The sequence below is a fragment of the Oncorhynchus clarkii genome, chromosome 26, assembly GCF_045791955.1.
Source record: "Oncorhynchus clarkii lewisi isolate Uvic-CL-2024 chromosome 26, UVic_Ocla_1.0, whole genome shotgun sequence".
Classification (NCBI taxonomy): Eukaryota; Metazoa; Chordata; class Actinopteri; order Salmoniformes; family Salmonidae; genus Oncorhynchus; species Oncorhynchus clarkii.
In genome coordinates this window covers 14,849,748-14,874,064 of record NC_092172.1, presented here as the reverse complement: position 1 = coordinate 14,874,064, position 24,317 = coordinate 14,849,748, and the positions used below count along the sequence as shown (strand labels likewise).

General features: G+C 42.2%; 1 protein-coding gene across 2 annotated transcripts; it reads left to right on the top strand.

The window, feature by feature from the left end:
* Positions 1–5,107: 5,107 nt before the first annotated feature.
* LOC139384405 (ubiquitin-conjugating enzyme E2 Q2-like) lies at positions 5,108–22,691 on the top strand. 2 transcript variants are annotated; one of them, XM_071129163.1, is made up of 13 exons: positions 5,108–5,892; positions 6,949–7,053; positions 12,616–12,738; positions 13,651–13,707; positions 13,891–14,046; positions 14,821–14,905; positions 15,024–15,084; positions 15,182–15,272; positions 15,362–15,420; positions 15,695–15,743; positions 15,845–15,940; positions 16,821–16,887; positions 19,301–22,691. In XM_071129163.1, the coding sequence occupies exons 1-13, from the start codon at positions 5,734–5,736 to the stop codon at positions 19,330–19,332; spliced, it is 1,140 nt and encodes a 379-aa protein (XP_070985264.1). In that variant the 5' UTR covers positions 5,108–5,733; the 3' UTR covers positions 19,333–22,691. The 2 variants fall into 2 exon arrangements, with proteins under 2 accessions (XP_070985264.1, XP_070985265.1); XM_071129164.1 differs by having other exon boundaries at positions 5,321–5,892; positions 13,891–14,031.
* Positions 22,692–24,317: the final 1,626 nt, after the last annotated feature.

Genomic DNA, 24,317 nt, shown 5'->3' with positions numbered 1-24,317 from the left:
AATGGCATTATACTAGGAAAGGTGGGTTAATCTGTGGACATCGAGGGCTTGGATTTAAAATGAGAATGAATGGTGGATTGACCACTGTAGGTGAAAATCCATCACTTGTAGAAAGAGGAAATTAGGAATATATGTATATTTTTTTATTACATGTACAAGTGAGTGAAAATAGCTGTAAGTAGCAGCAGAAGTTTTGCTGTTCATTAGTTTACTCCAATCAGGGAAGGGTGGTAGGGTTGGGCAAATACAAAAAATAAGGGGGATTAGAAATTATGCAAACTATTAAATTGATAAAACCACAAATCTACCTGCAATATTAAATCTGAGATTCTCTTGAAATGCATCAATATTATTTTGTGAAAAGAGATGAAACTAAAGGAAAATACAAACCCTTAGTTCAACTGACCGATAAGCCAATGTATAATTCTGAGACTTACTCAAAATGAATTATTATTTAGCCTGTTCATCTCTCTCTCTCACACAAACACACACACACACACACACACACACACACACACACACACACACACAGCTTTTTTATGTGAATTTTCTGGACTTTTTGGGGAATAAAAATGAATTCCCATTCAAAATCCTATTTTCCCCTAACCCCTAAACCTAACCCTAACCCCTAAACCTAACCCTAACCCCTAAACCTAACCTTAACCCCTAAACCTAACCTTAACCCCTAAACCTAACCCCTAAACCTAACCCTAACCCCTAAACCTAACCTTAACCTTTAAGTCTAAAATATAATTTGAACAAATTCTTGTTTTCCTACCTTTTCAGGACATTCTGGTGATTTGTCAGGACATTCTGGTCCTAATAATGTAGGAAAACATGGACCACTACCAGCCCCATTCCCTGCCCAAAGCCACAAAAATAAATGACCCTGTGCACAGGGCTGGAACCCTGGCCTTTGCAGAGCCTCCTGAGTGACCTGCCAGATTGGTCGTGGAGTTCAGGCAACCTTTACATACCTTCTGTTGTCCCTACTTGGTGTTCTGTGGTATAAGAATTGGGGCCTTATGTGGCTTTTGGATCCACAGACTTACCCACACGTTACCTAATGTCAACACAATCAAAAGTCTTACCATGATTGGGTTAATGCACAGGTACGAAGTGTTAGTTAGAAAGGTTAACAGAGAGATGTTAATCACAAAAGTGTAATGGCCAATTCCAAAATTGCTATTCCGATCAATAGGAAAGCACCAATGGAGTAGTAGGTAATGAAATGTAGGAATGGGACCAAGTGTATTCATGCTAATTCTCATCCCCTACCAGCCACATCCACTCCAGTCCCATTCAGTTCCTCTCCAAATTAATCAAGAGCAATTCAATCTGCCCAGTGATTCAGGGAGTGTGACTTTGGACACGATATAACATATTTACGATAGGGTTGATTTGTCTCTATGGATGGAAGCAACTTTGTAAATACATTACACACAAAGTCACTAATGAACATACAGTGGTAGCGGTTCAAACACTTAAGAGACACACCCTTGTCCACTTATCCTCGCCTTATGCCCTTGGGGGAATCCCCGTCGCCATCTAGGTGAGCGGTACAAATGATTAGCCAAGCAAGGGAAGTTTGCAACGTAAACACTTGTTTGAAGTCGACTTTGCAAGTGTACAATTATGTTCAATCCGGGACCTGAAACTCCCCATAATTAAATTTGTGACGATTGTTCATCCGCTAAGAAAAGTCCGCCAAAACTTAAAAACAACATCAAATCAAATCAAATCAAATGTATTTATATAGCCCTTCGTACATCAGCTGATATATCAAAGTGCTGTACAGAAACCCAGCCTAAAACCCCAAACAGCAAGCAATGCAGGTGTAGAAGCACGGTGGCTAGGAAAAACTCCCTAGAAAGGCCAAAACCTAGGAAGAAACCTAGAGAGGAACCAGGCTATGTGGGGTGGCCAACGGAGAAGTCAACAACGTAAGTTAAAACGAATGTAAAAAGTTGAATTGTGCTACTAATGCACATGACGGCACAAACATGTCCCGTAAAAGTAATTATGTTTTTGTTTGGTTATCTTTTGGAAATTGTAGAAATAAAACATTTTCCTTCTTTAGAAGTTTCGGCTAGGCAGGCTAACGTCAGTTAGCTAATTAATTCGCTAGCTATCATACAGTAGGCGTATATTAATAATTATATAGTTAACATAGGTTGACGTGCAATCATAATTGACTGTAGCGCATATAAAGCACCCACATGCTTCTGGTGGCTGAAAACACAATAATCGCGGGATGAACGAGTGATGAATTTCCGGGCAAGGGCGATCCATTGAAAAATCATTCCTTTCTCCCTTGCGCCTTTTTAAAATTATTTTTATTTTGTATTTATTTATTTTATTTATTAATTAATATTTTATTCATAATACAAAAATGTACTTACATTGCTACATCAAACATGTCTAACAAAACAAAACACAGGTATTAACAAGAAAATACTCAAACAGACAAAAAATATCAAAAAAATAATACAAAAAATAAACAATTTTAGTGCAATTGTATTCACTCTGAAAAAATCTTATTATAATGATTCAGGAAGATGTTATTATTTGTGTTATTCACTAGGGCTAATGTTTTAATAAGATAGTTGAATTCAATCAGAATTTTTTTAAATTTTGGTATAGAATTTTGGAATTTCTGTTTGTGTATCAAGTATTTGCCCTGCAAGCGTATACTCGTCAGACGTCATGATACATCGTCAGAAGTGTCCACTTAATTTGAGGGATGAGGGGCTAGGGTGTGTCTTTTAAGTGTTTGGACCAATACCAGTATATCAGCACAAGCCAGTATGTCAGCACACTCGCACACAACCGAAGCCTATGATTCTCAATGACTATGGGTGACAAGTGACGCAGCACCAGTTCAGAGCAGACATGGGAGGTGCTACAGTGACAGATGTTTTTAATAATGCTTGCATGCATTCAAGCCACTATTTATGTGAATGATGCAACTGCAGTGTTGCCATAACCCCAATCACACAGCCATCCCTCACTGGCAGACACGATGTTGTAGCTATTTCTAAAAATGCAATCTCCCTAAATCCCAATCTGCATCTGAAGATGAAGATGGATCATGGTGTCAATGAGCACTGACTCCAGACAGAAGAGGAGCCACAACAGGCTGGGGATAATGGCATGTGGAGAACAACAATTCAGACAGCCTCTCCTCGGGGTCACCTCCATCCACTCCTGCCTCTCTGGAGAGAAAAAGAGGACTTGTCATCGTCCCCTTAAGCTGCTAGTGACTAAAGCAGTGTGGAATGCCTTAGTTTTGTAGGCTTCCTGTGCATGTGATTTGGCAGGTATTTGGCAGAGAGCCTGCTCCTTCTCTAGTGATGGCCATTTGCCTTTCCTATTACAGCATCTTGAAAAATACAATTGGTAAATTTGAGGTTTATGGAATATAATGTTGGTGTCTACTACCATCTGGTGGCCAATATACTCTAGTTTGGTAGAGGCAAAATGAATGCCGACGTACACTGTGTACAAAACATTAAGAACACTTGAATCCAGCTATGATTCCTTATTGATGTCACTTATTAAATCCACTTCAATCGTTGTAGATGAAGGGGAGGAGACAGGTTAAAGAAGGATTTTTAAGCCTTGAGACAATTGAGTCATGGATTGTGTATATGTGCCATTCAGAGGGTGAATGGGCAAGACAAAAGATTTACGTGTCTTTGAATGGGGTATGGTAATGGATGCCAGGAGCAGCTCAATATTAGGAAGGTGTTCCTAATGTTTTGTACACTCAGTGTAATTTGCTGCTGAAAAGTGGAAAGCCCATCTAGCCTATATAATTCCAACAACTTTCAACGATTTTCTGAATTTAAATAAAAATGTTATTACATGAAATAAACCAAAAACAGAGTTGGGTTATGTGGAAATCACCTTGGTCTAAATGTAACAGATCTCAGGGGTTTAGTCTGCTCATGACTGTTGCTTGTGTCCTGCACTGCAGTGCTCATGTACTCACACTTTCTGCCTGGGTTGTTGTTTGGGGTTTGAAGAAGGGCCACGGGGAAGTTTATTTCTCTTGAGCTCCAGGGCAGGCCTTGTGACGGTGTGATTGGAGCTGACAGCACTGCATTCTCCTCGTTCAGTCAGCTGCACTCACTCATCTCTCGGTAACAGGCTTACTCCTCAGGGGTTGCCTTGATTGTTTACTTTTAACGTTTGGCATGCTCAATGAATCCCATTCTGGTTGTCCAGTTGAATATGAGGCCTTTCTCATCTTCCTCTCCTCTGACTGGACCCCCCTCTGTTCAGCCTCATCTCCCCACACAGCTGCCATTCTTAGATGAACTGAGAGGGGCTCGCTGCATCGTGATAGTTCCAAAGATTCCATCCATTAGAAGGAAAAAAAATGTAGTAATTTAGCAGACACTCTTATCCAGAGCAACATACAGCATCAATTAGGGTTAAGTGCCTTGCTCAAGGGCACATTGAATGATTTGTCACCTAGTTGACTTGGGGAATCCAACCAGCGACCTTTCAGTTACTGGCCAAATGCTCTTAACCGCTAGGCTACCTGCCACCCCATCCAAATCTTCAGTAGACAATTCACATATCATATAATTTGTGAACTTGCACCTGTCACAAGCATATTTACTATTATATTGACTGTAAGACATAATTATCTGATGATCAGACTACCATCACCCAATGATTAAGTCCTGGTTCATCATTCTTTCACTGTCCATTTAAGTGAGGAGTTGGTGTGACTAAATGGAGAATTACAATGCAGAGAGTGCTGTGTAATGATCATCATCACATCATGATGCTTTGTTAAGTTGAGAAGCTACTGTTTGAGTTCAGTTTTTTTGTTAAAAAAACATTTAGCTAAAAAAGAGTAGTACACTGACATCTTCTGGTGCAAGGGCATAGCTACAATAATGTAGGACAGACATCTGTAGTGTGTTCTCAACAAGTCAGTCTTCAACAAAAATGATGGCTAAATGTGAATTAAAGACCCCCTAAAAAGTCAGACTGCTCTCTCATCAGCAAGCCAATCCAATTAGATTAGTTTTCCATGGGTTTGCCTTGTCATCAATAAATTATAAATATGGTTTTATTGGCATAAACTTCCGCCTGGAAAAGGACTATCTTTGGCCAGCTACACGTTTATAATTTTAGTAACAATATGCTCCAGGTAAGGACGGATTACTTCACCCAGTCACCACACAGAAAGACTGCTGTGACAAAATGTTTCAAAGTTGTCTAAGTGATTTATATATTTCGATATTTTGGTGTTCTAACCTCCGCCCCTCAACTGAGCACGCACTGGATGCTGGGATTCTGCAGGCTCGGGAAAACGCCATCTTTAAACCCCAGACGAAATCACAATTGAGCGCCGGGGATCAACGACACAGTGTGCCTGCGTTGGGTTACAATTTTGCGGGCATTATCATGATCAGTTTGTTGACCGGCGAAACAAATACGCAACTAATTGAAAGAACTGTGAATACTCAACCAAGTCACATTGTATGGTCTTGAAATTGTACTATCAGAAGGCTAACATCAACAACAATACTAGCTAAACGGAAAGACAACGGACGAATAATCACGGCGTTGTTATTGAGCTAGCGAACCTGTGCTGAGGGCGCTTTGACATTACGTTGTTTTAAAAGGCTTGATTTGGGACTCGACTGCGTGGCTGCAGTTTTAGTCCCGACTTCACTCCTCCCCAGCGGCCCAGCCGGAGATGCGTGGAAGATGTCGGTTTCGGGGCTGAAGGCCGAACTGAAGTTTCTGGAGTCCATTTTTGATCCAAACCACGAACGATTCAGAATTATTGACTGGAAACCGGATGAACTAAACTGTCAGTTTAATGTGACTGGAGAAAAACTGTTGATTATACATTGCAACCTTACGGTAAGCAGGGAAACGAGGCGACATGTCTAGCGCGGTAACTAGTTACAGTAGGTTAGCTCAGAACACGCAGTTATTTTGCCTGGCAGTGCGGGACAGGCGAACGGACAGATGGTTAAAGAAACACTCAGCAAATTGTGGCCAGTCGAACGTTAGCCAGCTATAATTTAGCTACTTTAGCCATGCGATGTTTTTGTTTGACTTGTTTCTACTTCCAGTGGGAGTCTAAATATTTGCATGTTAGCAAACTAGCTAACGGTAGCTGACTTGTTTCTAGTATAGTGACTTAGTATGAGTAAAAATACTTGCATATTACTATTGTAGGCTACGTACTTAACGTTAGCTAGCTAAAATACTGAAATACAAGCAAGCCTGTTGATTTTAGCCTAAGTTATCCTGAAACTGGCATGACATTATGCTAGGGCCTAGGCTAGGCACGCTTTCTGCGTCACTGATGAACATTGTTAACGTTAGCTATCTACACTTCAGTATTTTCTAACGTTAGTTGATTGTCAAACAAGTTAACTAGCTAGCTAACGTAGTGGTTGTTATATTTTCATGCTTCATGGTCATGATCAACACAGTAAGTACTAAGTTAGCTATACTAATGACGTCAGTAAATAATTGCTAGCTAGCATGATTCAAAAGCATCACTTGTCGAATAAACAGCTTCTGGTCTTGTCAACAGACGGTGATCTGCTAGCTGTAACGTTATGCTATTGGTTTGTATTTTCCAATTTGCTACGTTCGTTTGACCAGGCATACTGATTGAATTCAGTGCTCTTAACGTTACTTGGCTTGTTAACATTCTATAAGGAATGTGAAATGGCCACCATCACACAACACATTAATTTAGCTTCCGGTAATGTAAAGTAGTAATCAGATATTTATTTTTTCTGTTTAAAATTACTTGAGATTTCCCAGGTTTGATTGACACGTCAATGTCACACCTGTTTAACTTCAATGTTATTGTTCCAAACAATTATCAAATTTCTCAGCCATATAATGCTGATTTATTTGTTTGCTTCTCTCACCCTCATTGAAACCCATGTCTTACAGGAGTCGTACCCCTCCACACCTCCAATCTGGTTTGTGGACTCTGATGACCCAAGCCTGACACAAGTGTTGGAACGCCTGGAGGATGTCAGAAAGGGCAGCACCCTGGTAAGATCCATTTCAATCCCAGCCTTTGATCTAGTATGTGGATGATTAGGAAGGAGATTTCCCAGTGTTTAAATAATGAAACTGGATTATGACTATATATTTAAAGTATTTGTTTACAATTACAATTTTGTTGTTTAGCAGATGCTTGTATCCAAACTAAAACAACCATATTATACAACATGAATATTAATCAAATCAACTTCAACTGTGTTATGCGGAGCAATTAAAAATAGGTTGATTTTCGAACCATCACATCTCTTCTTATGACTAATTAACCATACCTGTTTTGGTGTTGGGTAAAGCATTTCTGATAGCCTAGCTGTCACTCAACTCCCCTATTTCATACTGCTGTTCCAACCGATATTGGAGGTTAAAGGGAGATGAATGTCAGACCAATTCAGGGCTGTTCTCTGCCTCTTTCCTCTTGTCTTAGTTCTAGCTGTTAGACAGCAGAGGCTTTTGAAGTCACCCTCATATCACTCAAACATCATAGAACAGCCCTCTGTCATGTTTGGTGTGAGTGTCGAGAGTGCCTCTGATGTGGAATCAGAGGGATGGGTCTTTTTGACAGGCACACTGCCACAGTGACAGTTTCAGCAGGCCAAAGGGCCTTGTCATGTGAATATTTGAGATCAAATAATTTGTTACCTGCACTGAATATCAACACCTGTTGGCCTTACTGTGAAATGCTTACTTACAAGCCCTTAACCAACAGTGCAGTTCCAGAAAGAGTTAAGAAAAGATTTACCAAATAAACTAAAGTAAAACAAAAAATGAATAAAATAACACAATAAAATTACAATAATGAGGCTATATACAGGGGGTACCGGTACCGAGTCAATGTGCGGGGATACATGTTAGTCGAGGAAATTTGTACATGTGGGTAGGGGTGAAGTGACTATGAATAGATGATAAACCGTGCGTAGCAGCAGTGTAAAAAAACAAACAAATGGAGGTGTGGGGATGTCAATGTAAATAATCCGGTGGCCAGTTTTATGGCTTGGGGTTGTTAAAGGTGCCTTTGGGTCCTAGACCTGATGCTCTGGTACCGCTTGCAGTGCGGGGAGCAGAGAAAAGTCTATGACTTGGGTGACTAGTCTTTGACAATTTTTTTGAGACTTTCCACTGACACCGCATAGTATATAGGTCCTGGATGGCAGGAAGCTTGACCCCAGTGATGTACTGGGCCTTACGCACTACCCTCTGTAGCGCCTTATGGTCAGATGCCGAGCAGTTACTATACCAGGCGGTGATGCAACCGGTCAGGATTCTCTCGATGGTGCAGCTGTAGAACCTTTTGGGGATGTTGAGGATCTGTTGTCATGCCCCTTCACAACTGTCTTGGTGTGTTTGGACCATGATAGAAACTCTCGACCCGCTCCGCTACAGCCCCGCGATGTTAATGGGGTTCTGTTCGGCCGCCTTTTCCTGTAGTCCACGATCAGCTCCTTTGTCTTGCTCAATTTGAGGGAGAGGTTGTTGTCCTGGCCCCACACTGCCAGGTTTCTGACCACCTCCCTATAGGCATAGGCGGTCTTGTCGGTGACCAGGTCTACCACTGTTGTGTCATCAGCAAACTTAATGATGGTGTTGGAGTCGTGTATGGCCACACTTGTGGGTGAACAGGGAGTACAGGAGGGGACTAAGCACACACCCCTGAGGGGCCCCAGTGTTGAGGATCAGCGTAGCAGACGTTTTGTTGCCTACCTTTACCACCTGGGGGTGGTCCGTCAGGAAGTCAAGGATCCAGTTGCAGAGGGAGGTGTTTAGGTTCAGGGTCCTTAGCTTAGTGATGAGCTTTGTGGGCACTATGGTGTTGAATGCTGAGCTGTAGTTAATGAGCTGCATTCTCACAGGTTTTCCATTTGTCCAGGTGGGAAAGGGCAGTGTCCAGTGTGATTGATATTGTGGCGGTATGTGAATTGGAGTGGGTCTAGGGTTTCCGGGGTGATGGTGTTGATGTGAGCCATGACCCGCCTTTCAAAGCAGTTTACCTTCACTTTCTTGGTACAGGGACTATGGTGGTCTGCTTGAAACATGTAGGTATTACGGACTCGGTCAGGGAGAGGTTGAAAATGTCAGTGAAGACACTTGCCAGTTGGTCCACACATGCTTTGGGTGCATGTCCTGGTAATCCGAATGTTGACCTGTTTAAAGGTCTTTCTCACATCGGCTACCGAGGAGCGTTATCATGCTCTTATGGTGCTCTTATGCATGCTCTCGTGCAGTGTTGCTTGACTCGAAGCGTGCATAAAAGGCATTTAGCTTGTCTGAGAGGCTCGCGTCACTGGGCAGCTCGCGGCTGGTTTTTCATCTGTAGTCTAATAGTTTTCATGCCCTGCCACTTCCGACGAGCATCAGAGCCAGTGTAATAGGATTCAATATTAGTCCTGTATTGACGCTTTGCTTGTTTGATGGTTCGTCTGAGGTCTTTCGGGATTTCTTATAAGCGTCCGGATTAGTGTCCCGCTCCTTGAAAGCTGTAGCTCTATCCTTTAGCTCGACGCAGATGTTGCCTGTAATCCATGGCTTCTGGTTGGGATATGTACGTACACTCACTGTGGGGACGATGTCGTCAATGTACTTATTGATGAAGCCGAACATATTCCAGTCTCTGCTAGCAAAACAAAATTACCTTTGAATTCACCATTTTTGTGCCAAGCAGTTCCCCAGTGTTTCCCCTATTTATTTAGCAGCGGAGACTTGGCAATTAAGCCCTTTTCTACATACCCAGAGTCGGATGAATTCATGGATACCATTTTTTTTTGTATCTCTACATGCAGTTTGAAGGAAGTTGCCAACCCGTGTTAGTGCAAATGCTAGTTAGCAGTGGTTTGTGACACTACCTTCAAACTGCACGAGTTCATCTGACTCTGGGTAAGTAGAAAAAGTGCAAGATTCGGCAATTAAGCCCTGTCCCTTTAAAGACCCGCTCCGATTATTAGCCTACTAAGTAATTTTTTATAACACTCTGGGCTAGATGTGTCAATGTGCAGTTCATACATGCATAATTTGAGAGGAATTACTGTCTTACCTCAATTAGGCTACATTTTGTGTGTTGCCGGGATGGAGGTATCTTTGGGCTAGTTTTGCGAGCACGGGGTAGCCTAATCTTTTTTATATTTATTTTTTTACTTACAATAGGCTCACTATCCTTTATCGATAACCCTTTTCAGACATACTGGAATGTGGTCGCTTGAAAGCGCTATGGCTGGTTTGTCTGTCTATTAGGTTAGGCTACACCACAGATTTTTAAATGCTGACACGAAACCTTCTCTGGAGATATGAACGGGTGTTTTACTTAAAGGAATGAGGCTTCTGAAGCGGTACTAACGTCCATTACTAGACAACCAGAACTGTCTATCAAACTATTTTGAGCTGCTGCCTGCACGGAGACCAATCTCTCCTAAAAAAAAAAAAGTACTTCTGTCACTTTTTTTCAAATTTTCTGAAAAGTTACCATTTGTCGCTATTGATGTGTTACTGAAGCTGCGTTATAATTCTGTAAAGGGTTGTGGTACGCAACTTTCAGGAACCGCTTGTGGCTCGGTAGTGCTACTTTGTGTATTCAAAAGTCCTGGAGAATCCCTTTTAAGATCAGCATTACAAGGTATATTTGTAGCAAACGGAGTAAGCAGTGGTGCAAATGAGAGCCACGAGCACACAGCCACTGCCTGCTCCTCATCTCCCTACAATGCAGTGGCACGATCCCTTCTATTTCAAATAGTGTCAACATTTTCATTCATTTTGGAATAGAATGTATTTTTGAAGTCATCACAAGTGACCTTTATTTGGGTATGCAAGTCAGTTAAGAACAAATTCTTATTTTACAATGACGGCCAAACCCTCACCTAACCCGTGATATACAGCCTGGGATTGAACCAGGGTCGGTAGTGACGCCTCTAGCACTGAGATGCAGTGCTTCAGACCGCTGCGCCACTCAGGAGCCCTTCTCAGTGGTTCTACCCAAAAAAATCTCTCGGGGGGGGACAACGACGACAACAAGCCCTCACACCCCCCCCCCCCCTTATCTTTTGCTGCTGCTGAAAGAAATCCAAGGGGAAACGCTGAGTTCTCTGTAGGCTATATCTTGCTTATGTAGCTACATTCTTTGACTTGGCCTACTTACTCACACTGCATGCTCTGTTTGTAGCCCACCAGATCTGCATTTTATAGCACTCTTATTAAAGTTATCTGTGGTGATTAGATTTTCTCTGTTGCACCATGCATTATACAACATTTTCACCATGTATGGACCAGGCCTACATTCAGTAAAATACGCTTCTTCTATAGCAATACTGAGACGCTTGCAGAGGTACACATTTCTGCACTAAGTTACTGTTGCTAAGGTGTCTGACATTCTCTGACGCAATCTTACCTTTCATGTCGTCTCTGAGGGTGTGCTGTGGTAGAGGTACAATGCAGTGAAAAAGTATTTGCCCCCTTTCTAATGTTCTGTTTTTGCATATTTTCTTACACTGAATGTTATCAGATCTTCAACCAAAACCTAATATAAGATCAAGGGAAGTTGAGTGTACAAATAAAAAATATTATGTAATAAAGTTATTCCACATCCAATGGAAAAGTTAATTTTCTCCTTACACAAAGTACCTGGTTGTTCCACCTGCAATGACTGTAACCAACAACTACAGGAAGCAGTTGATCAGTCTTTCACATCAAATTTTGACCCACTCTTTCATGTAGAACTGCTTTAACTCAAGAGACTTTTGTGGGTTTAGGTCTGAACTATGACTAGGCCATTCCAAAATGGACAATTTGTTGCTAATGGACAATTTATCAGCAATTCTGATTATTATTTTTCTGGTGAAAACCAGACACTGCGTTCCACATTAAGAATATCATACCAATGGTCAAGTGTGGTGGTAGTGTGATGGTTTGGGGATACTTTGCTGCATCAGGACCTGGATGATTTGCATTCATTGAAGTTAATTTTTACTGTGTATCAGCAAATTCTACTTGAGAATATCAGGCTGTCTGAGCTTAAGATGAAGTGCTGCTGGTTCATGCAGCAAGACTGATCGAAAAAACGCAATCAAGTCTACATCAGAACGGCTGAAAAACACACCGTTTTGGAACGGCCTAGTCAAAGTCCAGATCTGAACCTGATTTTGAGATGTTGTGGCAAGTCCTGAAACGAGCAGTTCATGCTCGAAAACCCACATGTGGCTAAGTTAAATCAGTTTTGCATGGAGGAATGGGTGAAAACTGATCAACAACGACTACAGGAAGTGTTTGGTTGCAGTCAATGCAGCTAAATGTGGCACAACCAGTTGAGCGTAAGGGGGAAATTACTTTTTCACACAGGCATTGGGTGTTGCATAACTTTTTATTATTAAATAAATGAAACACGTTTTATCATTTGTTTTATTTGTTTGCTCAGGTTCCCTTTATCTTATATTAGGTTTTGGTTGAAGATCTGATAGCATTTGTTGTAAAATATCATTTTTCACGGCAATGTATCTGTGACATGTCTGTGCTGTGTTATCTAGTGCTGCCTGACCTCCCTAACTCTTAACTGTCCCTTTTGGTACTGTCCCCCAGCTCCTGCAGCAGCTAAAGCGGCTCATCTGTGACCTCTGTCGGCTGTACAACCTGCCCCAGCACCCAGATGTAGAGATGCTGGACCAGCCCCTCCCTGCTGGCCCTGTAGGACAAGACCGAAAGGTAAGGACGGCTAATGACCGCTCAAAATGTTTTCTGGTTTTCAAATACTACTAGGCCTATATATTTTCCATTGGATGGCATTGAAGTAGGGGTCTCCCGAGTTGTGCAGCGGTCTAAGGTTCAGTGCAAGAGGTGTCACTATAGTACCTGGTTCGACTCCAGGCTGTATCACATCCGGCCGTGATTGGGAGTCCTATAGAGCGGCGCACAATTGGCCCAGTGTTGGCCGGAGCAGGCCGTCAATGTAAATAAGAATTTGTTCTTATCTGACTTTCCTAGTTAAATAAAAATATTTGTAAAAAAAACACCTAGCGGCTTTTTCATGAAGACCATCTCCTTTCACATAAAGTGAGTCGTGCATAATCCTTTTGTTTAGTTTTATTGTCAAAGCTACCAAGGAGATTGAAGACACTTAGCTAATGAAAGGGTTTAAAAACCTGCATGAAGAACCTAATACTGTCTTGAAACCGTCCATCAGCACAGACATTAATGATTAGTGCAGAGTCCTGGAGATGGAATCAATAGACTCTTCCTGTGGTCAGTGGGAGGTGCTAGCATATTTTATCTCGAAACCAATGAAGACACAACCTTAGCCTCATATAGTCTACTTGAGAAATTAGAATGACCGAAGCAAGAGGATGAATGTTAAGCAGTAGTAGCCTGTACAGCTGTGCTTTAAATGCTAACATTGATTCTTGGGCTGAAAGAAAGGGGACGGGAGGCGCTGTTGTGCTATGCAAGACGAGGAATGTTGTTTCTGACTACCCAGAAACTCGCTTACTGGTTTTTACACATTTCAGAACATTCCTACAAATATCTGTTTTTTGTTACTAGACTTCAGACGTGACAGAGGCATGTTAGGAATGAGATTGAACTGCCTATTAACTCATCTTTCTCTGTTTTTATCTTTAGCATGGGGTCACAGATGAGGTCACGTCTGAAGAGGAGGAAGAAGAGGAAATGGGAGAGGTCCTTTTCAAATAAATGTCATTCCATATAGCACTGCACATTACCATGCTGATATGAGCTGAGCTATACTGGATGTCAAGTTCGACTAGATAGTCAATACCAATCACACATATTTGCAAGTGTTAACTTGAAGTAAAATGTCTTCTAATGCTCTTATCTTGTCGTTGTGTGTTGTGCCAGCAGGACATTGAAGACCTGGACCACTATGAGATGAAAGAGGAGGAGCCAGTGGATGGGAAGAAGTCTGAGGATGACGGCATCGAGAAGGAGAACCTGGCCATCCTGGAGAAGATCCGCAAGAACCAGAGGCAGGACCACTTGAACGTAAGTGCTCATTCGGTAAGGTGACATTTTATACGTTTTTGGGGGATGCATGGGGAATACCTGTCAGGCTTAGAACAGTTTACTGGACCCAGCACTGTTACACTGGGATGTCTAGTGACCTTTTATGATATAGCCAATATGCATGCATCTAACCAGTTTCAGGTGGTTCTGAATGCATGCGTTTTCCATTTGTTTTTCGATCAGTGTTTTACTGATGGAATTTCTTACCAATGCAGTACACCCAGATTATGCTGTTTAGGACTCCAATTTGTAAACAAGGACATAATCAACATGGATTGCGTAGGCTAAATTACAGTAATTAGTCATTCTGATTGTAATCGTATGATCTAACATTTACACATAGCTTTCTTAATTGTTGCTTTGGAATACAGCCGTTTCCCCTAAGGTCTGTGAGCAGCTCTGAGACTTATAAATGAGATTCTCTTCTCTCATCCTCCAAAGTCCCTACTGCATTCAATGGCTCAGCTCTTCAAATCTATCATTATCACAGATGAGAGCGTTGCTATGGAACCTGTGAAATTCTCCCCATATACTGTAGCGAACTGTATACTGCCAGTTAGTTATGAAGCATTTTGTCTCTATGCTGATCAATAACTGTTAATTTATAGTTTGTAGACATTTTATCTAAATGCAGAGCTATTAGCATATTTGAACTGAGCCTGTAAACATTTTGATTTAATCGTGGTGGGGTCTATGTGCATTATTATCATTGAATGTGCTGCATGTTTGGGTGTCGGTGTATTACCCTGTGTGTATTGTGTGTTGCAGGGTGCGGTGTCTGGTTCAGTGCAGGCCTCAGACCGCCTCATGAAGGAGCTCCGGGAGATATACCGGTCCCAGAGTTACAAGATGGGTACGTACTTCACTGCAGCAGCACTAGAAAGCTCTTCGGATACGGCGCAAAGGAAATAAATACAAAAATGACAGTTTGATTCAGAATGTCACTTACCAGACTATGCATTCTCTTCCAGGTATCTATTCAGTGGAGCTGGTCAATGACAGCTTATATGAATGGCACGTCAAGCTGAGGACGTAAGTAACTGTTTACCATAGGAGTTGACAGTACTGTATAATTCTAGCATGTGATGTATTATATGGCGTATTATGATGCGCTCCATTTGCTCAACAGCGTAGATCCAGACAGTCCCCTACACAGTGACCTGCAGGTTTTAAAGGAAAAGGAGGGAATGGATTACATTCTGCTCAACTTCTCATATAAAGTAAGTACCAATGCTGATACTAGAAAGCAGAGCCAGTTTGTTAGCGTTGACTGTTCTCGTTTTAATGCTATTTTGTTTTCTACCTGCAGGATAATTTCCCCTTTGATCCACCATTTGTACGGGTGGCTTCTCCTGTGCTGTCTGGAGGGTGAGTTCAGTTCACTGCGTATGAGTGGAATGGCTTTGTATTTCTGCAGTGTTTCTGCTGTGACTGAGTTGCTCCCCTCACTTAACCGTGAAGGAAGGGCGGTCTCTTCTGGTCTAAACTAATTGTCAACAGCCAGTGAAAGGCTGAATGTCAGAAGTGACAGTTTAGCTAAAAGGAGATCATCTGTGCTTGTGGATAAGAGATTTATTGTGGTCTTTTGATCACTTAATGTCTACACATTCTAATGTTTTCCTTTCACCTGCTGTCTTCTAAGTTATGTTCTTGGAGGTGGTGCCCTGTGCATGGAGCTTCTCACAAAACAGGTATGTTTTTATGCCTCTGAATGCCAGTTAACTTGTCCACTGTTATTTCACAGTGGAGGTAAATGCTAGTGCATTGACGATGTATCGCCACTTGATTTCAGGGCTGGAGCAGTGCCTATTCCATAGAGTCTGTAATCATGCAGATCAACGCCACTTTAGTCAAGGGAAAAGCCAGAGTGCAGTTTGGAGCCAATAAGGTAAGCATTGTTTAAGGGGGCAGAGAGCTTTGAAATGTGTGAACATGGTGTATACTACATGGTGTATTGACACTGTGTTCTGACATGGATAAAGGGGTGAGCTGTGTGTGGCCAGCTGGTCCATGCTGCTCTATGGAAATGAGGTGTCTATAAGCCCCCAGCACTTCATTTAAACAGGACATTGTTACTTAGCGCCGCTGGGACAGTGCAATGCTGCTGATCTCTTAATGCTGACGCTTCACACGGGTCCACTTCATGCTGTCGTTTCTCTCTTCTCTCAGCACAGTCACACTAATCTGGCTCTGGGATCCCAGTAGACTTCGGAGCAAACCAAATGACAGGGATATTTATAGACAAGCTGTAGTTTCAAGGAATCTTGGGCCTTCTTGCTTGATAACCTCTGTTCTTTAAACGTTAGGATCTAACTATGTACACCAAAGAAAGACTTGATACTTAGCTATATTGTCATATCCTGTCTAAAGAAAGTGTATCATATTTGTCCTGAGGTTACTAATGTTGGGTAGGTAAAATGGTTAATAGAATGCCAGAAATGTACCTATTAATCAAAAACATAAGAATACCAATGTTTCTGTCACTGGGTTGATGGGACTCTGGCCTTATAAGAGCCAGTTCCTCTGATGCTGAATTTTAATAAACCCGCATCGGAGGGCGCGAACGCAGCATGATATCAGTACGAGTGGCAAAATTATTTGGGAGAAGCTGATCGAAAGGCCTCCACCGTACGGTCAGACTTCACCAAACAAATGTACTTGTACGTGATGGTGCTTAGTCCTGTGTCTCCCCAATATATAAATTAACCTTTACACTTCTTGGGGCATTCATAAGCACAAGTTCAATATATGTGCTGTTTTTGTTTCAGAACCAATACAATCTTGCCAGAGCACAGCAGTCATACAAATCCCTGGTCCAGATCCATGAAAAGAACGGTGAGTGTTACCATGTTCACTTACACATCTTGTATCCTATTTGACATTGAGATTACATCCCTCCATATATCAGTCAGTGGTTGTGAAAATACAGTGTGTGTGTACAGTTGAAGTTGGAAGTTTACATACACAACTCCACAAATTTCTTGTTAACAAACTAGTTTTGGCAAGTTGGTTAAGACATCTACTTTGTGCATGACACACACAATTTTTCCAGCAATTGTTTACAGACAGATTATTTCACTAGACCTCCAAGTCTGGTTCATTCTTGGGAGAGGGAGCAATTGGGAGCAATTTCCAAACGCCTGAAGGTACCACGCTCATCTGTACAAACAATAGTATGTACTTTTTGGAGAAATGTCCTCTGGTCTGATAAAACTGTTTTGCCATAGTGAGCATTGTTATGTTTGGAGGAAAAAGGGTGAGGCTTGCAAGCTGAAGAAAACCATCCCAACCATGAAGCACGGGGGTGGCAGCATCATGTTGTGGGGGTGCTTTGCTGCAGGAGGGACTGGTGCCCTTAACATAATAGATGGCATCATGTGGTAGGAAAATTATGTGGATATATTGAAGCAACAATGGAATGGACAATGACCCCAAGCATACTTCCAAAGTTGTGGCAAAATGGCTTAAGGACAACAAAGTCAAGGTATTGGAGTGGCCATCAAAAAGCCCTGACCTCAATCCCACAGAATTTGTGGGCAGAACTGAAAAAGCATGTGCGAGCAAAGAGGCCTACAAACTTGACTCAGTTACACCAGCTCTGTCAGAAGGAATGGGCCCCAATTCACCCAATTTATCGTGGGAAGCTTGTGGAAGGCTACCTGAAATGTTTGACCCAAGTTAAACTATTTAAAGGCAATGCTACCAAATACTAATTGAGTGCATGTAAACTTCTGACCCAGTGGGAATGCGATGAAAGAAATAAAAGCTGAAATAAATCATTCTCTACTATTATTCTTACATTTCACATTCTTAAAATAAAGTGGTGATCCTAACTTACCTAAAAATTGAATTTTTACTAAGATTTAAATGTCAGGAATTGGGAAAAACTGAGTTTAAATGTATAAACTTCTGACTTCATATATATATATATATCTCACACACACACACCAAAGTATGTTGACACCCCTTCAAATTAGTGGATTCGGCTAGTTCAGCCACACCCGTTGCTGACAGGTGTGTAAAATGAAGCACACAGCCAAGCAATCACGATAGACCAACATTGTTACTGAAAAGCTTTGTGACTTTCAACGTGGCACCGTTACAGGATGCCAGTTTGTCAAATTTCTCCCCTGTTAGAGCTGCCCCGGGCCAACTGTATGTGCTGTTATTTTGAAGTGGAATCTTCTAGCAGCAACAACGGCACAGCTGCCAAGTGGTATGCCACACAAACAGAACGAGACCACCGAGTGCTGAAGCGCGTAACGTCTTTCCTCGGTTGCAACACACTACCCAGTTCCAAACTGTCTCTGGAAGCAACGTTGGCACAATAACTGTTCGTCAGGAGCTTCATGAAATGGATTACCATAGCCGAGCACCCACACACAATCCTAAGATCACCATGTGCAATGCCAAGCGTTGACTGGCGTGGTGTAAAGCTAACCACAATTGAACTCTGGAGCAGTGGAAATGCGTTCTCTGGAGTGATAAATCACACTTAACCATCTGGCAGTCCAATGGACGAATCTGGGTTTGGCGGATGCCAGAAGAACGCTGCCTGCCGAATGCATATAGTCAACTTAAGTTTGGTGGAGATATAATGGTCTGTCTGTTTTTCATGGTTTGGGCTAGGCACCTTTGGTTACAGTGAAGGGAAATCTTAACGATACAGCATTCAATGACATTCTAGACGATTCTGTGCTTTCAACTTTGTGGCAACAGTTTGGGGAAGGTCCTTTACTGTTTCAGCATGACAATGCCCCTGAGCGAGGTCCATACAGAAATGGTTTGTCGAGATTGGTGTGGAAGAACTTGACTGGCCTTCACCGAGCACTGACCTTAACCCCATCGAACACCTTTTGGGATGAATTGGAACGCTGACTGCAAGCCAGGCAGCATCGCCCAACATCAGTGCCCGACCCCACTAATGCTTTTGTGGCTGAATGGAAGCAAGTCCCTGCAGGAATGTTCCAAAGCCTTCCCAGAAGAGTGGAGGCTGTTATCGTAGCAAAGAGGGGACCAACTTCATATTAATGCTCAATATTTTGAATGAGATGTTCAACGAGCAGGTGTCTACATACTTTTGGTAGTGTATTATCAGCACCAACAGGGTTTCATATGGCAGCTATAGTGATTGTTCTTAGGTCAAGATAAAATACAGCTACCTCTTTGCTCATTCCTACTGTCTAGGATGAACTGACTGTTTTGTCCAGTATAACTGAGTGCACTGTCTCTTGTCTGATCCTTGTAGGCTGGTACACTCCCCCTAAGGAGGATGGGTAAGAGGACTGTTGCCATGCCTCCACTGGGACCACCTTTCCCACCCCATACTTTTATTTTCCCTCTAACTGGAGTTGTTTTCATTGGGAGTTTGTTCCCCAGCCAGTTCCACCCATTCTGTTAAACCCCCCCCCCCCCCCCCACTGACCAACCACCTCACTGACCATATCCACTTCTCAATAGTGGATCCACCCTCTAGCTATTTATCTTTCTCGCACTTGTGCAATCGCTTCCTTTGTTACAATCTCACCCCTAATCCCTTGAGCATTGAATGAACTCCATATCTTGTGCAACTCCCTTAAATCCTACTCTGGGCAAGCAAAGAAGAGCTTACTTACTGCCTGTGATTTCTGGTTGAGGCATGGCTTTTGCTAGTGACTGAAGCTGTCTGTTACGTGACTGGGGTTGAGATTCTCCGGCCACAGACTGGGACAGAGAATGACGGTTGACATTCCCCTTGTGACATTGGAGGCTGGGATAGACAATGAAACACTGGTAGTGGGAATGAGAACCACCTCACTCGCCATTGATGGCCTCTTATGTCTGTGCTTGTGTATCTGTATATTGCCAAGATTCCTCCTTCTGGAATAACATGTCCTCCTGAGGCTTATTTCCTTAAAAATGCCTGGTCTACAAAAGCCAAAGGCCCTGAATGGAGAGAGGAGCGCTATAGACTACTTACCAAAAGTGGGACTGAGACAGCTTAATGGAGGCTATCCTGTTGAGCACAAGAGGTGTTGGCCGCCTCCACCACCACCCAGCCCAATCTCCTCTCAGGCTGCTTTCGGAAATATGACCAGGCTTAGCAAAGGCAGGTTGGATTTAATCACTGTAATGTAGTTGAATTTAACTCCATGTAAAACTTGTAAAGTTGTATTTCTGAGAATTGATTTCATTGTTTTTAATGTAACCTTGTGTGGGTCTTGGGGTTCGAGCGGGCCGAGACTGCGTTAGTATACCCTTGGCTATAGCAGGGGCATCAATCAAGGTGCATTTTCAGATGTAGGATAACAAAGCATTTGCTTCATGGATACTCTTGCAGAATTTAAAAGGAACACCTTTAAACCATGTTTTTATGTAAGCATAATGACTACTATTGTTTTCCTGTATAAATTGAAAAACTTGTATTTTTTTGTTAGTGGTTTGATATGTTCAAAAGTGACACCATCACCATTCCTTTTACGCAATGCGACAGTGGTGCTTTTTGGGCATTCCAGATATGCTGGCTAATTTCCCCGGTGACACAAACTTGATGAACCTTTCAGTAAGGCTATGCACACAATCATTAGGAAGTTATCTGTACACGCAATAATTTGAAAACCGCTCAGTGCAGTCCCCTGCTTCATTTGAATCCATGGTCTAACTAGCTTGTTCACACACTCAGATCGCCCATCCATGCCCCTCATTGCTACAGTGGACTTCACTTCATACCACATGCTCAATAATAAAATATTTGTTGATTTTAAAGAGAGATTTTCAGGTCTGACTATAAGGTGTGTGTGTGGTAATGCCTTCAACAAAAGACTGAGCACCAGTGATTTCCATCCTTTGCCTCCCCTCTCTAGTACCTTATACCTTATTTTGTATCTGATTATTCACTTATGACCTGACCACCTCATGATCTTTGTTGTCAGTGATGGAAGGAACCTTTTCAGTGGGGTCATGAACCCCTAACTCATGACCATCCTCAGCACTGTCAAACCTGGAGCATGCCAAGTCTTAGCTATATGAATAATATGCAGAATATTGTGACGCATTTGATTTACTGTTATTACACACATTAAAAGGTGTTTTTTTTGTGTGGGTGTTATCCACTTTGTTAGACATCTGTCTCAAAAACCAGCATAGGAACCAACTTGTTCCTAGTAAATATTCCTATTTGTTTTGTTTGTTCAACGCTGTTGGTCAGCCCAACACACTAACCTCATCCAGAACTATGTCGCCCTTGTAAAAAATACTAATAATGGGCATCTAATGTATAATTACGCTCCATCTACCTTGTATTTGTTGTAATGTCAGCCACCCCACCTGTATAACACAATGCATCACGTTCTGTCAAAATGGTGGCACTGAAGACTCAGAGGTTTATTACTATTCAACCCAATATGGTGATTGACTTCATTACCAAATATGTCTACTACACATGGATAACCGTTGATCATTGTCATAGACGTTATGTATTGGTACCAAGTGTGCCACTGCTTTCCCAAATGGCTGACCTCATCGTGAACATGCCCTGGCTAGAAACTCCCTCCCTGTGTTCTCTGGAGAAGCAAACTCAGGGATACATGGCTACTGCACACTTGACTTAACAAGAGATTGTTTCACAAATGTCACGATGCAATTATTTTTGTTACTATTTTTTTCTTCCAAATTGTTTCCCCCTCCTATAATTACAGTAACCGTTGCAGTAACCATTGGCCTGCTCACTCTCCATTTGGCTTGTCTGAATATCTTTAAAGTAGTGACTGGTAAGACTGTAGTGGTAAGCAGGGTGTGGTGGAGTGATGAGGGGGGCATGTTTGCGCTATCTCATTCAATCCCTCCAGATCAATTTTGTGACACTGAAAGGTGAACCAATGCTTTACCTCACCCATTTAAGCTCATTTAACCTCATTGTCTTGGGTCTTTCGTTTTTCTAGTCTAGGACATCTTCATCGTGATCCTGTACCTCCTGTTTTTGTAGTCTTTTGCATGTAGATATCTCATAAAGTACTTTCCCTCTATGGACTAAGGTGTGTGTGTGGACTGGACAGTTTTGGTTTATCAGGTTGGATCATCTATATTAGTTTTCACATGTCGGTAGATGCTGTCTCTGTAAACCCCATCTCTGGGAACGGATTCCTTTTTTATCGATTCGTGTAGGTCTGACACCAGATCAGGTTAGTTCTAAAGGATAAAAATTGCAAAACGGCTGTCTCCAACACTTATGGGCGTCCCACCCGTGTGTTTAAAGTATGAGATCGGAAACGAATGACCTACTATACTATTTTGTCCAGAGCAGGACTCCACCTCTTGCAATTTTAAATCCCTGTGTCATCAGAGCAGACGTCAAATGGGCATTTAACGCCGTGGAAGGCCCCATGTCTGTTCTAATGTCAGTTGTGCAGTGAATTACAGCTCTTATACAGATACAACCCAGTGCTTTGGGAGATTTTGGTTTGAGACCTGAAACTAATTATTGGTTCCTTTTCTGGCTTAATTTTGTGATTGGCGACTGAGCGGGCTATAAAGTTATGCACTGTTCGCATGCTTTGGTTTTATTGTGTTTTTTTTTTTTTTTCATTGCAAGGGTTATTTTGACCATGTACAGTAATTTGTAAACTTGCATCAAGTTTATGAATAAAGAATTTGATTAAATACTCCTGTGTACTATTTGAGATGTGATACAGAGCTGTATTAGTATTTTATATAGGACCCTCTGCTTAAGGCTGAAACCATGAATGGTGATAAATATGCCCTTGTAGTGGACACTTGTCACTATCTGATGGCCAAAATGACAAGTGTCCTATACATAAAGATGCAGCTTTCGCCTTTGGCATGAGATTCAGATTTGGCTGAACCAAAAGGGCAGAGAGGAATGGCTTCCTGAGTGTTTTAAGTCCTAAAAGCAATGTTTTTGCTAATGGAAGTGCAATGCAATCACACTGGATCTGGAACACTGAGTTGGGCTTGAATGGCTAGTATGGTGATACCACTTCAATGGATGGTTTGACTTCTTCAATACATATCAGGGATATTTTGGGCAGAAAATCCATACAAATAGTTTGTATTTTCTCTGCTTGCAGCAGATGCCACTAGAGGGTGCTGGAACATTGTTGCAGAAATGTATTGAAACGGTTCATTTGGAAAATAGAGGAATCTTAGAACTCTTGTTAGTGACCTCCGGGTTCTTGGTCACCTCCCTGACCAAGGCCCTTCTCCGCCGAGTGCTCAGTTTGGCCCGGGCGGCCAGCTCTAGGAAGAGTCTTGGTGGTTCCAAACTTCTTCCATTTAAGAATGGAGGCCACTGTGTTCTTGGAACTTCAATGCTGTGTTTTGACCATATGATACATTTGGAACATTCTCCCTCAGTAGCTGTTTTCATGATTGATATTTTGACATGACTATCACAAGTCAAGTCTGGTCGCCTCATATTCCCTCATCGATACTTTGGAGCCACAGTGGTGGAGTGAGTTGGCAGGGTTTGAGCAATCCCATAGATGAAGTCTGATGTAAAAGCCAAATGAATCCCTGGGTTATTACAAGGCGCATTGCTGTAGTCGTAAACACACAGTTCCTTTTCAGACAGTCAAACAACATGTCCTCCTTCAAATCCCTCTATACTGGTCGCTGTTCTCATCTCTGCATGAACAGTTATGGTTATAAACCAATCAAACCAAGTACAGACATTGTGCATTTGGAAAGCCTTTTAAAGCCCACTGGCCAATCACAAGGTAGAGTGGACCCAGTCAAACAGAGCAACCTCTCACTTAAAAGGCCTACCCACAACGGTCTCAGGGCATGCCAAAGACTAACTACATTTTCCATTGTAAAACATTCATCGCTTTAATCATATTTCTGGATAATTTGTATGCAGGGCAAGCAGTTCTCTGACTGAACGGATGAGGGAGGAAAGAGAGCGAGACAGGCGGGAAGTGGAGCTCCACGGTTAGCAAGGCTAATTGCCTATTATTGAAATGTATTTTTATTTCAGTCTTTTTTTTTGTTGATCTGAAGTCTTGGCTGACTGACCTCTGGCTGCAGGGGAGCAAACCTCATTACCTGGCTCTGGCCATAATCTGTCTCCTGACTGCCTGCCCGGCTCCAGGTCTGACAGGCCAGTCTGGAGAGTGACAGCGAGGATGGCTTCGGGGGGGTGGAAGGAGAGTGTGTCACTGTGATTACCTCTACAGAGCCCATATTGAGACTGGGATCATGCTGGCTATTCCTTCAACCCAAGGCCAGATCCTAGTACACACTGCAGTTTGCGTTGCACACAGAATCAG

Coding starts and splice junctions, on each gene's coding strand:
- LOC139384405 (XM_071129163.1), top strand. CDS start 5,734: ATGTCGGTTTCGGGGCTGAAGGCCGAACTGAAGTTTCTGGAGTCCATT. Junction 5,893..6,948: donor TTATACATTGCAACCTTACG/GTAAGCAGGGAA, acceptor CATGTCTTACAG/GAGTCGTACCCCTCCACACC. Junction 15,421..15,694: donor TCTCCTGTGCTGTCTGGAGG/GTGAGTTCAGTT, acceptor CTGTCTTCTAAG/TTATGTTCTTGGAGGTGGTG.